The sequence below is a fragment of the Eptatretus burgeri genome, chromosome 5 (assembly GCF_056783735.1).
Source record: "Eptatretus burgeri isolate ZD-2024b chromosome 5, Ebu_testis_v1, whole genome shotgun sequence".
NCBI lineage: Eukaryota > Metazoa > Chordata > Myxini > Myxiniformes > Myxinidae > Eptatretus > Eptatretus burgeri.
In genome coordinates, this window is record NC_140965.1 from 55,051,054 (window position 1) to 55,073,528 (window position 22,475).

Sequence of the window (22,475 nt, forward strand, 5' to 3'; positions counted from 1 at the left end):
GCCAGTATTTCAGACAAACCTCGTCCAATTTCTGTCAGTCTTTGGGTGTTTCGGCCATTGGTGTGGCATGAAACCATCTCGGTTAGTTTTACGACATAAGCACCTAAGTCACAATTTGAGTAAAATTGTACCGCCACGTAACCCGAAGACAGCACGGATCTGGTGATCTACTTCCCACGTGTGATGTCACGGCTAATGTGAAGAAGAAGAAGATTTCATATTAATCACAAAATTACCTACTTTATAATTCGGAAATCGGAAAAGGACACAACATATCTATTCGGTAGGGTATCAAAGGACGGATTAGCATTGAGGTGGTCTGAACGTTTGAGTTCCCCTTTAATGACATTGCATTTTGGGTCACATGACTTGCCATTTTTTTGTCATAGTTTGATTAAGTTAATTATTAATAAGCAACATGTTTTAGTTTGTCCTTTGGCTTTCATGTCATTGTAACCTAGTGTTCTTGAATATAAATCTCTCTCACACTCCACATCATCAAATATATAAAACTTATATTTATTATGTCTGCACGACGGATGCACCCGAGTAGTTGCTTGCAGTGTGCAAGCATGCCCCACAAGTTATAAATCTTCTTCTTCTTGCACCCAAACTCTTGAACAGACCATTGGAACTGCCAAAGCAGTTTTTCCTTGGCTATTTGGCACAATCTTGGATGGATCACGACTTCGACCATTTCTTGGAGCACAGCTGTGCCACTGATGCTGTGCCCCTCCACGAGTACAGGTCAGGTCAGGTATGGGAGCATGCGCCAGAGCAGCGCGTCGCTGCATCCACTTTCCGCCGGTACTCCATGGGCCTACGTCTGGCCATCCCCCAGGCAGATTGCCGGCCCATCCCCATCTCCTTGAGATGCCGATCAACCTGCTGCAACCATGAGGCACGTGGTCGGCCCATTGGCCTCCTCCACTCACGAGACTCCCTCGCTGAAAGAATCTGGTGAGCAGGATCAGCATCAGTGAAACGAGCCACATGTCCATACAGCCGCAGCTGATGCTCATGGACTATGCAGGTAAAAAATCTCATTTGAGTCTCAGCAACTGCGAGTTGGATGCAAAGTACGACCAGCGATAGCCAAGGATTCTCCGAAGAGACCTGGTACCAAAGGGATTAAGTCTCCATCTCAGATCCTTGGTCACAGTCCAAGTCTCACATCCAGAGAGCAAGGCTGGAAGCACGAAATACCTGAAGACTCGGACTTTCGTCCTCCTGCACAGGTACTGGCAGCGCCACACTCCATTATCCAGTGAATTCATGACTCCCCAGGCCCGACCCAGACGTCTATTGATCTCTGACTCACAGCAAGCAGAAACATGAATATCACTGCCAAGGTAAGTGAATCTCTCCACAACCTCAACATCCTCACCACAAACAGGCACAGACAGGATAGCAGCATCCAATAGGTCATTGAAAGCCTGCATCTTAGTTTTGACCCAGGAAACCCGTTATCCCAGCGGATCTGACTCCTCATTCAGCCCCTCGAAGGCCCCCATCTTGGATGGGTCAGCACTCCGACCATTTCTTGGAGCACAGCTGTGCCACTGATGCTGTGCCCCTCCACCAGTACACTGGTACTCATTTCGCCGACCTCAGGATGACGACAGGCTGAGTTAACCCCAGCTGGTGTTAATTCAGCAGCCAACAGGGCTCAAACCAAAGACCCTAGGATCCCAAGCTAGCATCCCAAGCTGGCATCCCAAGCTGGCCATCCTAACTACTAAGCCAACACCAGGCTTCTGGTAATAAATGTAAGTTGGACAATCCCCCATTTCGATATCATAAGTTAGAAGCAAACTTTCTTCACCCCAATAAAGGAAATTGAATAAGGCAATACACATGTAGGGATACAGACAGAAATGTGAGAATCCCACAATATGTCTGATTGTGAAACAAGATTCTTACGAAGATCATAATTTATTTTCCTCTCAAAATTGTTCAAGCTGAGAACACATCACCACTGTCAGGCCTCTTTATTCATCGTTTTTGTCCAAAATTTGATTATTCTTTTTCTTTTGTATGCAGCACAAGGCAGCAGGGTAGCATCATTGGCTGAGGGCGCAGCTGGACCAATTATGCAATGGCCTCTCTACTACAGGTTAGGGCAGGAATTTGTAATGTGTTCGTGGTGCAGGGGATAGCTCACCTACTCTTTGCCAAGGACACCGTGGGATCTTTAATGTCCACCAACTAATGCTGGCAGATGGGACCCCCAGTTTAATGTCCATCTAAGGGACGGCACACACATTAATGAATCATCCTGTCTGTGAAACACCAGGATGACAGTTTATAGCTGGGCCGAGATATGAACCCAGACTACACTGCTTCGAGGTGAGTGTGCATTCCTCTGGGCCATCCTGCCAACCAATATGTAAAATTAATATATCATTAGCATGAAATCCACATCAATGCTTCAATGTACCAACATGAAACATGTTTTTCTTCTTCACCATCTGTATCATGGTCTGTATCTGAGAATCATCTTCATTGGTTGACTCAAACTCATCATCACTTGACTCCTCTTCTGCTGAATCAAGATCATCGACCAAGTTACGTGAACGAATGTCACATTTCGACCACCATGACTCCAATATGTCCCCACTCAGTGTCCAATCTTGACCAACTTTTGGAGATGGGATGGGGGATCTGGAAAATGGGCCCACTTCCATATTGCCACTTGGTAATTAACTCTATGGATGTGTTCTTCCAGCCAACTTTTACATGGTGGAAAAGACGTGACATATCCATGGGCATAAGAGGGGAGTACATTTGAATCATCTCTGCATTCTCTTTCATCATGAACAGCCGGGCTTCATCAACATCTTCGAACCTTGGTTGCCATACAAGGTGCAGGTGTACATGTCTAGGCCTGCCTTCAATTAATCTGAAACCGATCAAAATTCTTCCAAGTTTACAAGAGGTGTTCTGAACTTGTTGGATTTTTGCATCAGTTTGTTGGGCTTCATTTTCCCAAACCCTTTGAAGGTGCTTGAAGGCAGAGCAGTGCTTGACCTTGCCAATCACAGCTAGTGAATGCATGTTGAGCTGATAAGTCAGAGCAGTACTCTTGAGTGGATTGTTTGACAAATTTAGACGCATCAGTCAACCTTTTTTTTTTGTTTCCCCTTCCTGTATCAAAGAACAAGGTGACATCTGAGATCTGATGAGCATAGTGGAGTAAAATGAAGAAAATGTCACTGTCAGGGCTCTTTTTTCATACATTCTGGTCCTGTTGTTATTTCCCTTACAGACAGTGGAGAATTAATCTGGAATCTGTTTCTTCCTGGGATGATTTCAAGGAAGAGATCTCTGATGGCAAGACTTGGTCTACATCTGGAGAGACCAACAAGTATGCTTCTCTTTCACAGGTAAATATGACCTTCCTGCTCTGAAGCTTCTTGGCCATGACATCCTTACTCCAAACATCCAGAAGGACTGTAAGAGTTGTTTCTTGTTTTTGTCATTGGTGAGAATTTTTTATCCAGTCTGCTGGTTTCTTGGTATTTCCTCCCACAACCTCTTCTACATCTTTTACTTGACTTAACTCAGTCCACATTGTACTCTCGAGATACATTTATAGTATCAGTACTCAACCGATCACATCAGATTGTGATGAAACTGCATTGAAGATTTTCATACTGATCTCGTGAAAGTTTTTTGGTATTTCCCTCATATATGAGAAGACAGTATCTCAATCTTCCACGATCACTGTCTTATCATGAGGAGGTGGAGATGGATCATCAAAATCCTTGACAAGATGCTGAAAACCCTTGGATTTGGCTGATATACCTATTGAGTGGGGAACAAGGGTCTGCAGCCTGCAGGTACTTCAGCACTTCTTGCAAATCAAGTTGAACAAGATAAACCTGAGCATTCACCGGCAATTGAAAAGCCACATTACCTTATTGCTTGTGTTCAATTACTTTCTGTTGAGATGTTTTCAACTTGACTGTCTTCCTTGTGTCTACCATGGTCTTGAGGTTTAATTTATTTCTGGGTTCAAAGAAATCTGTCATCGTTTTTGTCCAAAATTTGATTATTCTTTTTCTTTTGTATGCAGTGGAATCAACTTTCTCAGTCTTTTCAATCTCATTCTTCCCTCCAGAGCTTCACGACAGCTGATCACCCCACTCCCTCCCCCCCCCAACACACCCATCCACAGCCATGGTCTTTTCTTCTGCCATGAACCCTATGCAAGCCACCCTCATTCTCGGTTCCAGTTCTTCCTTCCACTTCTGGGATTGAGAGTATGTGGTTATCCATGTTGTTCCTCCCCTTGCTCTCATTTTCTCCATATCCTTTATTTTTCCAAGACTCACTCTATTTTTTCCCTCAACCCTGCTATTGGTGCCCCCCCCCTCTCTTTGTACTGTTATTACCTCTGCACCGAAGGTGGAAGGAGGATATGTTTTCACCACTGTTCTGTTCTTGCGTATGGCAGCTTGGCTGCTGGGGTCGCTGTCATTTCTTGGAAGCGCAGCTGTGCCGCTGATGCTGTGACCCTCTACCAGTACACTGGTACTCATTGCACCGACCTCGGAAGGATGACAGGCTGAGTCAACCCCATATGGTGTTAATTCAGCAGCCAACAGGGCTCAAACTCAGTACCCTAAGATCCAAATCCAGCCACCTCATCCACTAACCCCACACCAGGCTTTCTTTTCATCCCAGTCTGTCTGTTCGTTTGTTTATTTGTGTGCAGGATATCTCAAAAGGTTGTGGATGGATTCAGATGAAATTTGGTGGACAGGTTCGGTCTATGGCAAGGATGACTGACGAAATTTTGGTGAAGATCCGGATGGATAATTTTTTTAAAGTGATTCTTCAGAATTGAGAGAAAGGGCCAAAATGATATATAAGCACAATATCTCAAAAAGTTGTGGATGGATCGGGTGTGTAATGCGGAAGTATTGATTCAATTTTGGTGGAGATCCGAATCCAGATCCGGATGCGAGAATTTTTTTATTTTAAAAGTGATCTTCGCCATTGAGAATTTGGGCCAAAACGATATACAACATGATATTTCAAGAATTCATTGGGCCTGATATGATCTACCGGATAAGGCATTGTGCGGTGGAGGCACACGCTCGACCGAGTGCCCTTCCAGTTTTAATTCTGTTATGTCCTGATCTATTCTGTATTTTAGCTCCTCCACAAATCTCGACACGATACAAAAAAAGGTCATGAGGATGACTGCATTCACTTGTGGAGACAAACATTGAAAAAAAATAATTCAAAGAGGAATTTAGTTGTTGAGAATTTTACAAGCCTCAGTAAATTTGGTGGTTTAACTCATCCCCTGTTCTTTCATTACGTTTTCTGCTATGGATGTCACATGGGGGAGTATGAAGAACAGTCATAAATGTATCGCAACATTCTTACAACTTCAACTACATCCGTAAACAATATCCTGCCGGGTCATTCAACCGAAACATCAACCGTGAAGTTTATAAAAGTTATTGTGACGAGATGTCTATGATGCTTGCCCACCGGTAGTGAAATGGAGCCACAGTGGCCGTAATGGGATGAACAACTGATGTCTGAAGATAAGGCAACCCGACAGGGGACAGTTGTGAAGTTAGAAGCTTCTTTTCCAGACAAATATCTTCATTCATCTCTTTAGCATATATTTCTGCCGAACCTGCACTGCAGATCATTTTTTGCTGCACACACGACTCAAACTGTAATACACTGAATGTCACCGACCATTCTGTACATATCAAACCTGGAAACATCGCTGTGTATAAGTAAGTCCTCCAGACAAAAAAAAAAAAAATTACAACTCACATTTGCAGAGGTAAAATGCAGGCCTCCCGTCCTGCTGTCGGTGTAGATGAGGTTGCTGGACCTTGACATCCTGTTTTCGCTTGATGAGGTGCCAAAAGAGAATTCTGAAAGGCTTTGAGCTTTATCCAAGCATTGCTTAGTTCTGGATTGCATCTGACTCTCTTTGTCTGTCCCCTTACCTGACTTGGTTATTGCAGTGGATGCAGAACGGTTTGGCAATACATTAAAAGGCACTTGACAGGTAGTTTTACTAAGTTTCTTCTGATTGTTCTTCAACAATCTGCTGTACTGTTGAGGGCCGAGCCCTTTTGGGCCTTCAATTTTGGGGCTACCAGGATTTTCAATCTTAATCTTGCTCGAGACATTGCTTCCAAGCTTCTTTCCTGGGGTCGTCCCTTTCTGAGGCAATTTCGATTTGGAAAAACCCTTATGACTGTGTTTCTGTGACCCTGGAAAGATTATTGTCTGCCTTGGTCCACTCAATTTCTTCCTTTGTCCTTCCAAGCTGCAGGTAGGAGGTCTGGAAATGACATCTCTGGTTGCAGTTCTTTGTGCTGCAACCTTCAGGGTGTGTGATCCTGGAGAAGGATCCTCCTCCTGAAGAACAGTCAAAGAAGAGGAGTTTAACTCCAGCATGGAGTATGTGCCCTTTATTCTCCTGTCGCCATTACAGCTTAAGCGGCCCTTGGGTCCCTGGAGCTGAGGAATGCCCGATAATCGTCGAGTCGTGCCTCGAGATAATTTCCCTTCATTTTGAAGACCGGAGGCTTGAGAAGAACTCGAGGCAAACTCTGAAAAGACAGTAACAGCAGCAGGTTTTGACCTATAGCTATTTCACATGACTTTGCTTTTAAAATAACTACATGTTCTTGAAGCAATATTTTAGTATTGTCAGGTTTAAATAAATAATATGAAGCTCTTTAAAAAAAAAATTGTGCCTGTCAGTCTGTGTACTGCTGAAAACCTCCCCAACCCTCTCTCCTCACCGTCACCCTCCAACCCCAAGCCAGTGAAACATCCATTCTGAATTTCAGCATTTCTATGATGCCTCTGAATTACCAGGAAGACAATATGCAATATCAGATGATGCTTTGTGAGGCATCTACATCAGATTAGGGAAACCAAAGATGAGTACACTCTCTTTGGGAAATTGTGACATCTAAGAGTCCATTGGCAAGTCGATGAACCAGTTGTCTGCAGATCTCACCTTGTGTCCAAGATGTTTTGTCCATATCACCACCAGTGAAACTCCGACTACGGTGTGTAAGCCGATTCGTGCTCGGACAAACGAGCCTAAGATAAAGAAAGCAGGAGATATGTTTGCAAAGGGTATAGAGGTTAGAGATTAAATCATTACATCCATGTGAGTACCATTGGTCGTTTCACTGATAAAAAGTTTACCATGTTGTGGACTATAAAAGTACCTGGAGTTCATAGGGTGTCGAGTTTGATTCATGGCGTCTTGTCCTGCAGGTTAATCGCATTCTCTGAAAAAACGTGGTTGGGAGATTCACAATGGTGCAGTCAGCACTCAATGCACCAACAAGAAAAGCAAAACAATTTTTTTTTCTAGAATCATTATAATTCACGGATCGGTGTTTGTTTGTTTGTGTGTGTTTGTTTGTGGTGCTACTCCAACTACAGTTCTGAACCAATTACATCCAGACTTGCGACAGAGGATCATCGTGACCCCAATTTATGTCTAGGGGTGTTTTTATCTTTGCCAGTGGTCTTGGGGGGATGAGGGGAGGGGGAGGGAGAAGTGAGTGGGTATTACAGAAGCCTCCAGGGGGGGGATGGTATTACAAGTCTCAGCCTTTATAGGACAGTATTCCCGTCCCCACATTTTCCAATGCAGTGAGATTTTTTGAATTATTAAAAAAGAACCCTTGCACCAGCCCACATCATCGGGAGTTTGCAGTATCGGTAGCTGCCCTTTTGGTGAGCTGAGATATTTCTTTAAACTATTTCATTGTGCAGAGGCACATCCCTTTCTCTCAGGTACTTTTCCAAGTATTCTCAGCTTCTTTTGCAAGCACTGTGAGCCATTTTAGGGAGCAATTCTAATCTCACACACACAATATACTTTAGGGAGCCCCGAAAACTGCTGTTTCTAGGAGTTTCTGCGTCTGCTCTCCGAGCATTCTGGGGCAGATTATGTCAATTAGAAAGTCTCGTATTACACACATCAGATACAATGAGGAAAGTAAATTGAGAGAAAATACAAAAATGGGATAAGAAAGATGAAGATTGCAGGAAGATGGGGGGGGGCAATGGGAAAGGAGGTTAGAAGGGGAAACTAGTAAGGGTAGAGGAAGACATTAACTGAGGAACCCAACCTCATGCCAAACATTCAGATGGTAAACATTTAAACTGTTTAGTGTTCCAATCTGGGTATGCATGGCGATGCTGGAATCCCAAGTACAAATTACACATGTCCATTGGTAGACAATGTTGTTGCATTTCTAGCAAAAGTACGCCAACATCTCCTTATGTCCTTTCCCTGTACAATATTTATTTGGATGCTCCACCATGAGCCTTTGACCTATGCACCAAAAGCAAATACATCAAAAAGGAGGTGGGTGAGATGGGAAGCTTGTAATAAAATATATTCTGCTATTTTTACATTCTGAATTTATGTTTGGCTCTTAAAGCATTCTCTATTTTGTGTACCACAAACCAACAGCAATTTCAAACATAAACTCTCATTTTGCAAATTGTTAGTTTGGCGAGGCCAGGTCTACTTGAGTGGTCTTGCTGAATTGAACGTTGAACCCTTACTTTCATTGACAATGTGTAGTCCATCTCATTCCCCGGTGCACCAGACCTGGTACATTGCAGGAAGTTGCATTGTTGACTGCTATCACTCCTCACTGATGAACAGATTGCACCTCATTGCTATTTACACTTTAACTAATGCGACTTGGGTAAAGGAAACAAGAGATTTTGTATCTAAAGACCAGAAGAGAAAGAACCTTCTCTTTCTCTTGTTCCCCGATGAGACTCAAAGGTCATGTCTCATAAATAAATGTCTAGTCGTTAGCTCGAGCTTGTTCACCTCTTGTTTGCCGAAAAAAATGAAGATCTCTCTTGGGCTACTTGTATCCATCCATCCATCGGGACAAAACTCTGTGCAGAGTTTTGGTGCTGCCTGAGCAGTCTCCTTGACTATTGGACACAATTCTGGACAGGTCACCACGCCAACACAGGATACCAGCATGCTGGCACTCATCTTTGCCGACCTCAGAAGGACGACAGGCAGTCAACCCAACCTGGCATTAATTCAACAGCCAGGGGGGGTTTGAACTCAGGATCCAAGGATCCCAAGTCCACCACCCGAACCATTAAACCTACACCAAGCATATGCTACTTGTATGTAGGCTCACCAAATGATTTAATGGGGCCACCAAAGCAGTGAGAGAGCAGAAGCAATCCGTCCATAAAGGAAATTCCGAGTCCAGCCCAAAATCAACATCATCCACAAGAAATAACTGCTAAACGAGCGACATAAAATTCCCTGTACTATTGAACACCAGTGTGGGCTGATTCGTCAATTGTAGGTTCTATATAAAGTGAGGTCCAAAAAACGTGAAACACTGTGGAACCTTAAAGTACGATTTTACAGTACCCATGACTCATGTTAGACACTGGACGTGGAAGAAAAGCACAAGAGGACACAATAACTAAATTAGCAGAGACAAAAACAAATCATGAGTTGATACATATACGAGGGTCGGTACGAAAGTAATGCCTTTTATTTTTCAGTTCGTAACCAAAGCATCATGAAGTCAAAATGAAAGGTTTCTATCTCTCGCCCATTTGGAGTTGAGCTGCGCTGTGATCGGTCATGTGACAACATCACATCATGATTTCAACAGGGCTGCCCCACAACATGTGCATATGAAACAGAGAACAGTAATTGCATTACTGTGCAGAACTTGCCATTTTCTCTTGATTTTTAAGATTTTGTTATGAAGGAGTATATGGTCCAGCCAGAGTAAGTGATGCTGTCAACAGCTTCAAAGATTAACAAGACTTATACTGCTGTTTGAGGCTTGTCAAAGCCAGCAGCAGCTTGTTTTTGTGCTTTTATTGCCCATGGCTTTGGCAGACAACATACTACATGTCAAACGAGCATCAGCAAACAATACTTTTTACCTTTGATCACACATTATTACATAAATCTTGACTCAAAAATTAAATAAATCCTGTTCATTTCACACTACGTTTAATTACAAGGGGCACAGTATTACCTCCGAGATCACCCTGGTCCTGAGCAGGGTTAAATACCCAGGTGTATCAGCCCAAATGATTCCTTCCCCCAGGAGACGAAAAGTGCAGTGTGAAAGCTCTGAATTTATGGAGGTAGCAAGGTCGGGTGGAGGGAGGGAGAATTGGATTTACCTCTGAGATGCCTCCAAAATTTTGTCGTGTGAAAGGGGTATTCATGACAAAAGGTTTTGCTCCTTTATAGTTTGGCCGTTTCAGGTAGGCCCTGTCAGGTCAGATATGGGAGCATGCGCCAGAGCAGTGCGTCACTGCATCCACTTTCCACCGGTACTCCAGGGGCCTCTGTCTGGCCATCCCCCAAGCAGATGCCTGGCCCATCCCAATCTCCTTGAGATGCTGATCAACCTGCTGCAACCACGAGGAACGTGGTCGGCCCATTGGACTCCTCCACTAACGAGACTCCCTCGCTGAGAGAATCTGGTGAGCAGGATCAGTGTCAGGAAAACGAGCCACATCACCATACAGCCGCAGCTGATGCTCACGGACTATGCGGGTAACAAATCTCATTTGAGTCTCTCTCATCAACCGCTCGTTGAACACAAAGTCCGACCAGCGATAGCCAAGGATTCTCCGAAGTGACGTGGTACCAATGGAATTAAGTCTCCAGCTCAGATCCCTGGTCAGAGTCCAAGTCTCACATCCATAGGGCAAGACTGGAATCACCAAGGACCTGAAGACTCCGACTTTCGTCCTCCCGCACAGGTACCGGCAGCGCCACACCCCATTATCCAGTGAATCCATTACTCCCCAGGCTCGACCCAGACGTCTGTTGACGTCTGACTCACAGCAGAGACATGAATATCACTGCCGAGGTAAGTGAATCTCTACACGACCTCAACATCCTCACCACAAACAGGCACAGACAGGACAGCAGCATCCAAGATGTCATTGAAAGCCTGGATCTTAGTTTTGACCCAGGAAAGCCGTAATCCCAGCGGCACCGACTCCTCATTCAGCACCTCGAGGGACCCCAAAAGGATATCTAAAGTCTCCGCAAAGATGACTGCATCATCTGCGAAATCAAGGTCAGAGATCTTGACATTCACAAATGATGCACCGCAGCTTGATCTCTCCGACATCCTCCCAAGAATCCAGTCCATACAAGTTCTGAAAAGTGTGGGGGCCAGTACACACCCCTGTGGAACTCCAGTAACAACTGAAAATAAGTCAGAGATGGTACCACCACGTCTCACAGCACTCTCAGTACCAGAGTAGAGTTCAGACATCAGATCGATCAGTTTTGGTGGCACCCCACAAAAGCCAGGAATCCTCCAGAAGGCATCCAGATCCACTGAATCGAAAGCTTTACAGAGATCAACATAGGTTGCAAGCAGCCCCTGCCGAAACTCTCGTCTGCATTCGGTGAAGACCCGAAGAGCAAGCATACGGTCAATCTTTGACCTCTTTGGTGTAAAGCCTGACTCCTCTGGATGCTGGTGCTCAAGCAGATGGTGGCGAACTCTATCAATAATTATCCGAGCAAAGACCTTGTCCGGCACTGAGAGCAGCGTCACCCCTCGGTAGTTGTTGCAGTCTTGGCAATCACCCTTCCCTTTCCAGAGAGGGACAACAAGGCCCTCTTCCAATCAGTTGAGATAATGCCTGTGTTCCAGGCAGAGCACAGAACTGCATACAATGACACGAGTGCAGCATTTCCACCAGCCTTGAGAAGTTCAGCATGGATGCCACAGATCCCTGGAGCTTTACCCCATTTCAACCGGTTCATTGCAATGTGTGTTTCCACAAGTGAAGGTGGACCACAGTTGATTGGAGGGTCAGCAACAGGGATTGTAACACCCCTGACATCCAACTCGACAGCTGGTGGATCAACCTTGTACAACCGCTCAAAGTAACAGGCCCAGCGGGCCTTCACTTCGGACTCCTCTGTCAAGAGCCTACCATCCTCTGCTCTAACTGCAGTACACCGAGGGATGGGCTTGGATGAACGCAATGCACAAATTCCCCTGTAAGCAGGATGAGAATCACTTGACCACAGGTGATGCTCGACCCCCTCACAGATTTCTCGCACATAGGCCTCCTTGTCCACCCTAAGCGCACGTAAAGTTTTACGCCTCAGCTCCCTGAACAGCTCAGATCTGCCATTCAGCCTGGCCCTGCGACTCTGGTCAATGGTATCCAGTGTCCCTTGAGAGACAAAATTCTTCTTTGCCCAACGGTGGGATTCAAGACATCCACCGGCAACATCAAGGGTGGTGGTCTTGAAGGCACTCCACAACTCTTCAGGACCTCCCAAAGCACCCAGACCCCCCAAATGACCACTCAACTTGTTCGCAAACTCCGCAGCTACCTTCTCATCCTTGAGCTTGCCAACATCCAGCCGAGGCTGGGATGGTACCATTCTCCTGGATTTAAGGTGCAACTTCAGAGTTGTTACAATAAGCCAGTCGTCAGTATTGAGGAACTGAGCACTCTGTTAGACCCTGCAGTTCTGGATCATCCTCCAGCGACCATCAACGAGGACATGGCCAATCTCCTTTGCCACACCGCCAGCATTGGAATACCAAGTCCAGCGATGAGCTTGTGGGCGCTGAAACCATGAACCAGCCACCCTAAGTCCATGACTTCTTGCAAAGTCGAGGAACTTAGTGCTATTCTGGTTCACATTTCCAGACCCATGGGGACCAACACACGTCTCATAACCATCCCTATCAGTTCCAGTCGATGCATTGAAATCCCCCAAGACTGGAGTGTATCTCGTCTGGGGCACTGATCAACCACGGGATCGAGCATGGCGTAGAATGCATCCTTCACGGTGAGATCACTCGCCTCAGTCGGAGCATAAACAGAGACCAGGGAAATGACACCTAAGGAGTGACGAATCCTTCATCTCATAATACGCTCGTTGACTGGTGTTACTTCAATTATCATTGGAATCAGCTTATTGGACACAGCTACAGTAACTCCTTGGACCTGGTAATCATCAGAGCGACCAGACCAATAGTAGGTGTAACCACCCCCCATAATCTCGCCGCAATCCGGTCTCCGAACCTCAGAGAGTGCTGAAATACTGATGTCCAAACGCTTGAGCTCAGATGATAACAGAGACAGGTGATCATCCTCTCTTAGGGATAGAACATTCCAGGCACCCAGCCAAAGAGACTGCCTCAGGTTAACCCAAGGAGAACGCCGTCTGGTGGATGGCTCCTCAGCACCACTCCGACACACTCTCCCACAATCTGACCCGGGAATGTTACCCCATGGTTTCCCTCCTATCATCAAAGACTGGGGGTCCCGAAGGCTTTGCCCCAATCCCGTCATCCAGTGAGCTGTCCTGTGAAGGGAAGCTGCACAGGAGGTACTCCCACGGAGTGGGTTTTCAGGTTTCTTTGCATTTTCGTGTTTTGTGAAATGAAGTGTTTTACGGTGGCCAGAGTGCAAATCCTGCCACCAACCTCCTAATAAGAAGTAACCCAACTGCAGGAGGACGTCCGCAGACACAGTTGGGCACTAGATATAGATGGCCATTGTCTCACAAGGAGCTCCTCTGCCCTTTGACAGGTTTTTTTTTTAATCCTGCTGGGTGTCCATATCCAAACACCCTCCTCACCAGAAAACCTGGTGGGGGAGACGGTTTAGTGGCCGACAACCCACCATGGAACAGGTAAGTACGGGTTTACACGATACCTGCAGCAAGTCACATATCTATTCTGGCCTGACCTGACATCTCTGTGTCGGCCCTGTGCTTTGCATATATTTTTATTTCAATTTTCGTGTTTGGCCATGACCAAGCTGTTTCAGTTTCAAAATGTCACGGAGAGTGCTGCAATCCGGCATCCAGAAATGGAGACCATCAAAGGTGAAATTGAGCCAGATGATGGAAATTCTTGGAAAAGACTGACTGCTTTTTTGAGACTCAACCGAGCACATCAGCAGATGCAGCATCCTGTATGTCAAACCCAAGATAAGTGCAAGGGGCACAATCTTTTTTTTTTTAAATACAAATATGTTTCATACATTTCGACAAAATGGAGAGTCAGAAACTAAGTTTGCTGCCATGCAGACCATGAAATTATTCTGTATTGATGTCGACAGGCACTGACAAGTTCTTCATTTCTGAAAGTTTCTGTGGCTGGAAAAAATCTGATGAAAAAAATGAACAATCACAAAGAGAGTGAAGACCACAGAGGCTGTCTTGTTTGATGCATCTTATGCTGCAAGCGATCATTTCATCATGTTGATCGGCAGCTGGAGAAAGAAGCTGAACAAAAGTAAAAAATATTGGGTCGATGCTCTATGTGGCAATGATTACGTTTCTGGCTGAGAGGAGATTGTTTGATTTTCAGAGAAAACGATGGGATTCTTGGTTCAAAGCATAACAGTAATGTTTTAGGTATCCTGGAACTAATTGCCGAGTTTGACAAATTCCTTTCCAATCACATTCGTGAATTTGGTCAGAAGAGCAATGGAAAGTAATCGTATCTTTTTTCAGCAGTCTTTGAGGAAGTGGAAGGAATCATGTCAGAACAAGAATGACCGCACTGTGGTCACAACCTGCAACAAAATCCGGTAAAGGGTTGTTTGGGGAATGCGCATTTCAAGCGCTCTTAAAAGATGAAGAGCACAATTGGGAAACACATTTAATGTGCTATTAAAAAATTAACTCGACACCTCACATGCATGTCAACCTCCGCCATGGTTATATCAGAACGAGCTGACTGATTGTTCAACCCCAATATGGGACCATTCAAAAATTACACAATGCTACTTTTCGGGAGGCGCATGCTGCGTGTGCTGACGAGCTTGATTAAACCTTGCTAATAATTTTTATTCAACATTGAATAGATTTTTTGGGGTCCCTTATCGTGAGTAACACTCAACCCAAACAAAGCCAATTGAAATCTGACGCAACGAACCCGGACAGTGTATAATCAGCCGAGGCCTACAGGCCTGGTGTCTGGGGCCCACCAGAAAACCAAGATGGTGGCCATATTATTTTGCCTGGATGCCATGGTGGGTGGAGTCGAGCAATAAATGCGGGTGGCATCTGGCAGCTGCCTGACAAATTGGTGCACATTTCAACAATCGGCCCATAACAAGAATCACAACAACAGCAACAACAACCATTCTGAATCTTGTAGACCTGCGACAAAGGAATCATGGCCCATATCAATAACAAAACTGAAATAACAAATATTTCTCCATGTCTGTAAAACTCAGCCCCTGATCTCAGCCATATCGATCAACAACCAATCATCATGAGAGATGTCATCAATGGGGATCCTGTTAGCAATTGTGTGCAGCCTGTAGATGCTGGTTGCATCATTTTCTGGGTGCACAGCTGTGCCATTGTTGCAGTGCCCTCTATTACCAGTGCACTGGTACTCATTTCACCCACTTCATAAGGATGACAGGGTGAGTCAACCACACCTGGTGTTAATTCAACGACAAACAGGGGCTCAACCTCAAGACCCTAAGATCTTAAGCCAGCCACCTTAATCGTTAAGCCAACACCAGGCTTATGGAATCTTGTTGAACGCTTCCTTACATTTCTACAACATGGCGGTCAGAAGGCATCGACTTTAGCTCAAGCCATACTTCAGTTTCTTGAAAAGCAGTCTATCAACTTCCCCGATTGTCATGAGCAGTCATATGACAATATGTCAGGACAGTATTCTGACCTGTAGGCTTGACTCAAAAAGGTTGAGCCTCTTGTACAGTACGTGCCATACTGGTCATTCGGTGAACCTTATCAGTGTTGCTGCTACTTCTTCTTACACAGAAGCTGTAAGTTTTTTTGGATTTAACCAAAGCTCTGTACATATTCCTCAAATTCAGCACAATGATGGCAGGTGTTGCATTCATGTCTGAAAGCACACGGTGCTGGATTAACAATTAAGTCTTTGTTTTGAGATTGAATGATCAACATGAACAGATGCAAGAAAAGCAGTAGCTGGTGGCAACAATATCATTCAATCAGCCTCGAGAGATATTGCAAGAGATGCAAAGCAGAATTCCAAGGTCAGGCATGCATGAAGCAAAGAACTCGGCTACCACCATGGATCATCTCGATACAGCATTCCTCTGTCATCCGTATAATACAATTATAGTCCATTTTAACAATACGAGTAAGGCACTGCAACATTCAGACGTAGATCTGAAAATGGCTGGCGAGCTTATGTCTTCTCTTAAACATTCCTGACCACTTTGGGGACTTTGAGAAACAAGCAAAATAAATTTCAGAAAAGTCAAAATGCAAAGCAATCAGGCGTTGCATTGTTCAGAAGAACAGACACGATAACTACAATGTGTCACCAGAAGAGACAGTATTCTTGGTTCGAGAACACTTCTGCTGCGAGACGTTCATGGCCATAAAGAAACCTTGTAACAGATCTGCCAGCCACATGTTCTCCATATAAAATGGTCTACGGTCACTTCAAGGTTGTTTACAGATTCCTGTAACCTTAACTAGGAGCAGCTCAGATGAGTGAGGCTACAAAACCGGCAAAAGAACACTGCACAGATCTCCTGCAAGTCTGAAGGTTTTCCCTGGTGAGATGGTGCAGTTTGTGAGTTTTGCCAAGAAGAGAAACTGCACTTCTCAAAGAAGCCAAGCTCAGCTACTTTACAAGAAGGAATTGTAGACACCTTCCCAAATGTATTGGTGGCTCTTTGTATGGACCTATCTCTGATGGTTATAAATTTCAGTGGGGAGAGATGTTTCAGTAAGCATGCTTTCATCAAGAACAAACAGCGTACTTCAATGCAACGTGACCGGCTGAGTGCGTTGTGCCTCCTCAGCATTTAAAACAAACCACTGCAAGACCTGGACTTTGAAGATGTAATGCGTGAATTTGCAGCTTTGAAGCCTCACAAGTGCCTCTTGTGAAAAAGGCCTCCTTTGCAAGCAGAATCGTAATTTCCTATGGTAGGTAATAGAGTGCCCCGCTCCCCACCCCCAAAAGCCCTGCTGCTCACACCCTCTTTATCTGTACGCCACTCTTTATGTCAATTCCTCTTCGTTAATCTCCTTGTTTGTCCTGAGTATGCTTGCCCGTCACACCACGACACTGTCAGTATGATATTCCTTGATCCACCACTGTTTTTTTGTCCCGAGCCTCGATCGAACGCTTTTGGCAATAGAGTGTATTCCAATACCGTATCAAGTCAAGTCACATGACAATTGAGTCAGAGAAAGCAAGACGTTTCAATCGATTGTCTGGAGAGAGATCTGAGGCCCCATTCCAAAGGGCAGCACTTGGAATTACATTCTTCAGCACGTATTATTATCATTCATTTCAAAAAATGTCTGTTTGAACCACAAAGCTCTCACTTAAAGAACATGTTGCGCTGATAATGTTTTTGGAATGAAGCAATCTCGAATGCAACCCTTTCTGTTGACAAAAAGGTTGGTCACTAAAAGTAGGACTGAATTCATTTTGAAGTTTTTAGTGAAGACTCTCGAAATCCTTGTGTTGGCCTTTTTTAGTGTTCCTATCTGAACTTCTTCGTTGGTATGCAGCACAAGGCTGCAGGGTGCATCATTGGCTGAAGACGAGGCTGTGTTGCTGATGGCATGCCCTCTGCTGGTTAGGGCAGGAAATTGGCCAGGGTGCAAGCGATAGCTCACCTCCTCTCCACGAAGGACAAAATGGGATCTTTAACGCCTACCAATGAATGCCGGAAGATGGGACGCCAGTTTGACGTCCATCCGAGAGACGGCACACACATTGATGAATCCACCTGCCTGTGAAACACTGTAATGACAGTTTATAACTGGGTCTGGATTCAAACCAGCTTTGAGGTGAGTGTGCATACCTCTAAGCCATCCTATCAGCCCCCCATTTGAACTGATGGCTCGTGAGGCTCAAAACCCAGGCTCAAATCCAATGTTCTAATAATACGTATTTGTCCATTGTCGACTAATGGTCCTTGTGATATGCATGCAAGTACAATGACATCGAATGTCCTTGTCCTGCTTGTGATCTGCATACAAGCTCCACCACAAGCCTTAGCTTTCTGCTTAATGATTATGATTAGGAAAAATATAAAGGTTAACCATTCACCTTTGAGCTGTCCTGCCTGGGTTTGAATCCCAACACAGCTACAAACTGTCATCCTGGTGTTTCGCATGAAGAACAAGTATTCCGTGTGTCATCCACCCGGTTGTCAGTATTAGTCGTTGATGGATGTTAAAGATTTTTTTTCTGAAGAGTAGGCGAGCTAATTCCAAATTCCTACTGAAAAGTGCAGGGGGAACTCCATCAGGAACACGTCCTTACCTCCCAGAAAATGATGCTAACTGCAGTCATGTGATGCATATGAAAGAAAAAGAAGAAAAGACTAAAAATACAAGGAGAACATATAAAACGAGAACAGCCACTCAATAGAGAGCATCCCTCCACCAGAGTGATTAGTTTACGTTTTGTATCCCATTGATAGGCTGGATCTGGATTCGGACCTGAACTAAAATTTAATCGACTTGTTCTTCTTACCTAACCAACCCATCCACCAAGTTTCATCCGAAACTGTTCACAACTTTTTCAGATATCATACTATGTATGTCGTTTTGGCCCCATCACTCATTGGTGAAAATTCACTTTAAAAAGTCTCGGATCCGGATTTGGATCTTCACCAAAATCTAATCAATTCTTCCTTGTTACATACTTAACCTTTTTTCAGATATTCAGATATTCTGCTATATATCTGATATTCTGCTATATATCGTTTTGGCCCCTATCGGATCTCAATGGTGATGAATCACTGAAAAAAATTATCGGATTCGGATCTTTACCAAAATCGAATCATTTCTCTCCCAAGCTCTCCACCAAATTACGTCCAAATCTGTCCACAACTTTTTCAGATATCCTGTTCAAAAACATAAAACAGACAGACAGACAGGGGTGAAAACATAACCGCCGTCCACCTTCGGTGTCGGAGGTAAACAGGTGGAAACCACCAAAGACCAATCAGATTTGGCCTACAATTTCAGAAGCACAAGAGAAACTCAGTAAACACGAGAAGGGCACTCTTCAACATCACCAGATACACCTGCACTAACGTTATTACATCATTATGCATACCCGTATCAAGTTTGATCTAAATCCCTGAACCCAGATTCAAAATATTCAATAATTCTGGCTGCCAGACGATGCGCCCAATCAGGTTGAAATTTAAAACATTTCTTCCCCATGAATACTTGATCATAATTGTGACGTTTCACGTCGACTGATGAAGCGGTTCGTCAGCAGAGGCATAAAAAAGGCAATCCGTGCTGAACACATTGCATCAGCATTCCAAAGCTCATAGTTCATAGCGAGGAAGAAACTCTCTATTCTGTGCTATTGGCATAATCCCATTGCTTAGGTTTACCTGATATACTGGGTGTGCTCAGCATTTTCTTCCAGCAAGAATAACCGAGATGGTGAACTTGCTTAGCAAGTCGCTCAACACACCTATAGTCTGTTAGAGTCACCTGTGCAGTGGATGAAGGTGCATAAAGAGTACATCTCTATATTATGCACTAATGGGGTTGTGGGTGGTTGAGCCCATACTTTTGGTCAATCATTAGAGCACTCATGATCAGTCGTAGTGTTGGGGAGATTTGGGAGAGAGGAGAAAGAATGTTTGGAGGTGTGTATAACATACCAGCTGGAGGGAATGGATATGTATGCAGAATACATTGAGAAGGGATTGGGGTGAGGGAGGAGCAGGCGGTCGACTGATGCATACTATAGTGGGGGGGGGGAGGGGTCGGGAAGTGGAGAGGGGTCAATATTTCGCTACATTTGGATTTGGCCCCAACACACCCAAGGCTTGAATGGTTGGTGGTGATTCTTCTTCACTCCCTGTGTCTGACAATGATAAAGGAGCCAACTGTCTTCGGAGGGCGCCGAGGTACGTGTTAATTCCATGAGCTCGAACAACATATGACAATGTCGGAAAATGGCAGTAAACCATCATAATCAGGTTAAATACAAGTTTGGGTGAAAGTGTCGCTGCCACAAGCTGTTTCAGGTAAAGTGGGGAGGGGAAATCTCAATGGTATTATTTATGCTCCTTTGAACCAACACAAGAACCCACAATTCCGGGCTTGTGCTCTCCCTGGAAGGGGTGTGGTTTACAGAAATGGGGCGTGGTTAGGGGCGGAGCTTATCCCGATCACAGTGTCCCTTGTACTTGCAATCATGTTCTCGCCTCGTGGGACCCCCTTCGATGGGCGGTGCGTAACTTGTGCGCCTTGTGACGTCACGCAAACCGCGAAACTACCCAATTAAAGATGGTAATAATGCATACACGCCGGTAATAACGCGGACAGGTGCAGTACACGTGCCTACCGCCGTCACGTGTACATCTCCAAATTATAGAACGGGTCTCATGAGTCATGAAAAGCCTGCCTGGTGTGATGAAGGTCCAGCAATGACAGCTATAGTGTCACATCATCAGTAATGTAAATGACAAAAATAATCAATGGTTTTCGACATCCGTGCGGACAACAGTGATAATTGGAATGACATCACGTGACGTCTGAACAATGATAATTGAGGTAAACCGGTGAAAGTTCGATCAGAAGGGAACACATTGATGAATGGCGTGAAATTGAGGTCAAATTGCTGAACATGCAGCTGATCGTCATTGTCCAAACACGTTACCTGGTGGGCCTCGCACCAGGAATGAATGGTTATGGCGTCACGAGCGATGAGTTCCTGCACACGGTGAGCTGGAGCACACGGTGAGCTGGAGCACACGGTGAGCTGGAGCTCCGGACGATGAGCTGGAGCTCCGGACGATGATGACACGGAATTGAAATCACGAGCAATTCCATTTGGAACGGGAACGATCGAGGCGTTTGAAAGAACGCTGTTAAAAAGAACCGTGACGTGCGTCACCTGTAATTTACCTGGCAGCGACCGATCCGAGCTCACCTTTCGTGCATCGAAGGGAGGCCGTGTCGGCACCGTTTCTTTGTTTCCGAGATGTCCCAGCACACGGCAAGGCGGGGTCTCTGCGCTTCATCGCGATCCCGGTGAGTGTGCGGAGGGAGGGAGGAAGGAGAAGTGGGGGGTAGGAGGAGAAGTTGGGGGGGGCGGGGGGGAGGGAGGAGAAGTTGGAGGGGGCGGGGGGAGGGAGGAGAAGTTGGAGGGGGCGGGGGGAGGGAGGAGAAGTTGGAGGGGGGCGGGGGGGAGGGGAGGAGAAGTTGGAGGGGGCGGGGGGGAGGGAGGAGAAGTTGGAGGGGGCGGGGGGGAGGGAGGAGAAGTTGGAGGGGGCGGGGAGGGAGGAGAAGTTGGAGGGGGCGGGGGGAGGGAGGAGAAGTTGGAGGGGGGCGGGGGAGGGAGGAGAAGTTGGAGGGGGCGGGGGAGGGAGGAGAAGTTGGAGGGGGCGGGGGGAGGGAGGAGAAGTTGGAGGGGGCGGGGGGGAGGGAGGAGAAGTTGGAGGGGGCGGGGGGGGAGGGAGGAGAAGTTGGAGGGGGCGGTGGGGGAGGGAGGAGAAGTTGGAGGGGGCGGGGGGGAGGGAGGAGAAGTTGGAGGGGGCGGGGGGGAGGGAGGAGAAGTTGGAGGGGGGCGTGGGGGGAGGGAGGAGAAGTTGGAGGGGCGGGGGGGTAGGGGAGGAGAAGTTGGAGGGGGCGTGGGGGAGGGAGTGAGAAGTTGGAGGGGCGGGGGTAGGAGGAGAAGTTGGAGGGGGCGGGGGTCGATGTAGGAGAAGTTGAGTGGGGGCGGGGGTAGGAGGAGAAGTTGGAGGGGGCGGGGGTAGGAGGAGAAGTTGGAGGGGGCGGGGGGATGGGAGGAGAAGTTGGAGGGGGCGGGGGAGGGAGGAGAAGTTGGAGGGGGCGGGGGGGAGGGAGGAGAAGTTGGAGGGGGCGGGGGTGTGGGAGGAGAAGTTGGAGGGGGCGGGGGGGAGGAGGAGAAGTTGGAGGGGGCGGGGGGGAGGGAGGAGAAGTTGGAGGGGCGGGGGGGATGCAACAAAAAGGAGAAGTTGGAGGGGGCGGGGGGTGGGGAGGAGAAGTTGGGAGGGGGGCGGGGGGGTAGGAGGAGAAGTTGAGGGGGCGGGGGTAGGAGGAGAAGTTGGAGGGGGCGGGGGGTAGGAGGAGAAGTTGGAGGGGGCGGGGGGGTAGGAGGAGAAGTTGGAGGGGGCGGGGGGGTAGGAGGAGAAGTTGGAGGGGGGGCGGGGGTAAAGGTGGTTGGAGGAGCAGCTGGGAGGAGGGCGAGGGTAGCAGGAGGAGAAGTTGGAGGGCGGGGGCAGGTAGAGGAGAAGTTGGAGGGGGCTGAGGGAGAAGTCAAGGAAAACGTGTTGTAGGAGGAGAAGTTGAGGGGCGGCCGGGGTAGGAGGAGAAGCTGGTAGGTAGGAGAAGTTGGATAGGGGGCGGCTCTGAGGCGAAGTTGAGGAGGGCTGCAGAGGAGAAGTTGGGAGGGGGGCCAGATGAT

At 46.4% G+C, this 22,475-nt stretch overlaps 2 protein-coding genes across 2 annotated transcripts in view; both read right to left on the reverse strand.

Moving 5' to 3' along the window:
• The window catches only part of LOC147026463 (neuron navigator 2-like), a 181,943-nt gene extending 176,250 nt beyond the window's left edge, over positions 1–5,693 (reverse strand). The window contains exon 1 of the mRNA XM_085881896.1: positions 5,509–5,693. Within this exon, the coding sequence (XP_085738022.1) occupies positions 5,509–5,675 (167 nt within the window). The 5' untranslated portion in view covers positions 5,676–5,693. The remainder of the gene's footprint in view (positions 1–5,508) is intronic.
• Position 5,694: 1 nt separating this feature from the next.
• LOC147026464 (uncharacterized) lies at positions 5,695–21,090 on the reverse strand. Its single transcript, XM_085881897.1, has 4 exons — positions 20,979–21,090; positions 7,230–7,292; positions 7,013–7,098; positions 5,695–6,596 (listed from the first exon to the last, which is right to left on the reverse strand). Exons 2-4 carry the CDS (start codon positions 7,259–7,261, stop codon positions 5,695–5,697), a joined length of 1,020 nt encoding a protein of 339 aa, XP_085738023.1. The 5' UTR covers positions 7,262–7,292; positions 20,979–21,090.
• Positions 21,091–22,475: the final 1,385 nt, after the last annotated feature.

Excerpts from the sequence above, each read along its gene's own strand:
- LOC147026464 (XM_085881897.1), bottom strand. The coding sequence starts at position 7,261 with ATGAATCAAACTCGACACCCTATGAACTCCAG. Across the intron at positions 7,099-7,229 it reads CGACACCCTATGAACTCCAG|GCTCGTTTGTCCGAGCACGA; the intron begins GTACTTTTATAG and ends TCTTTATCTTAG. Across the intron at positions 6,597-7,012 it reads CAAAACATCTTGGACACAAG|AGTTTGCCTCGAGTTCTTCT; the intron begins GTGAGATCTGCA and ends CTGTCTTTTCAG.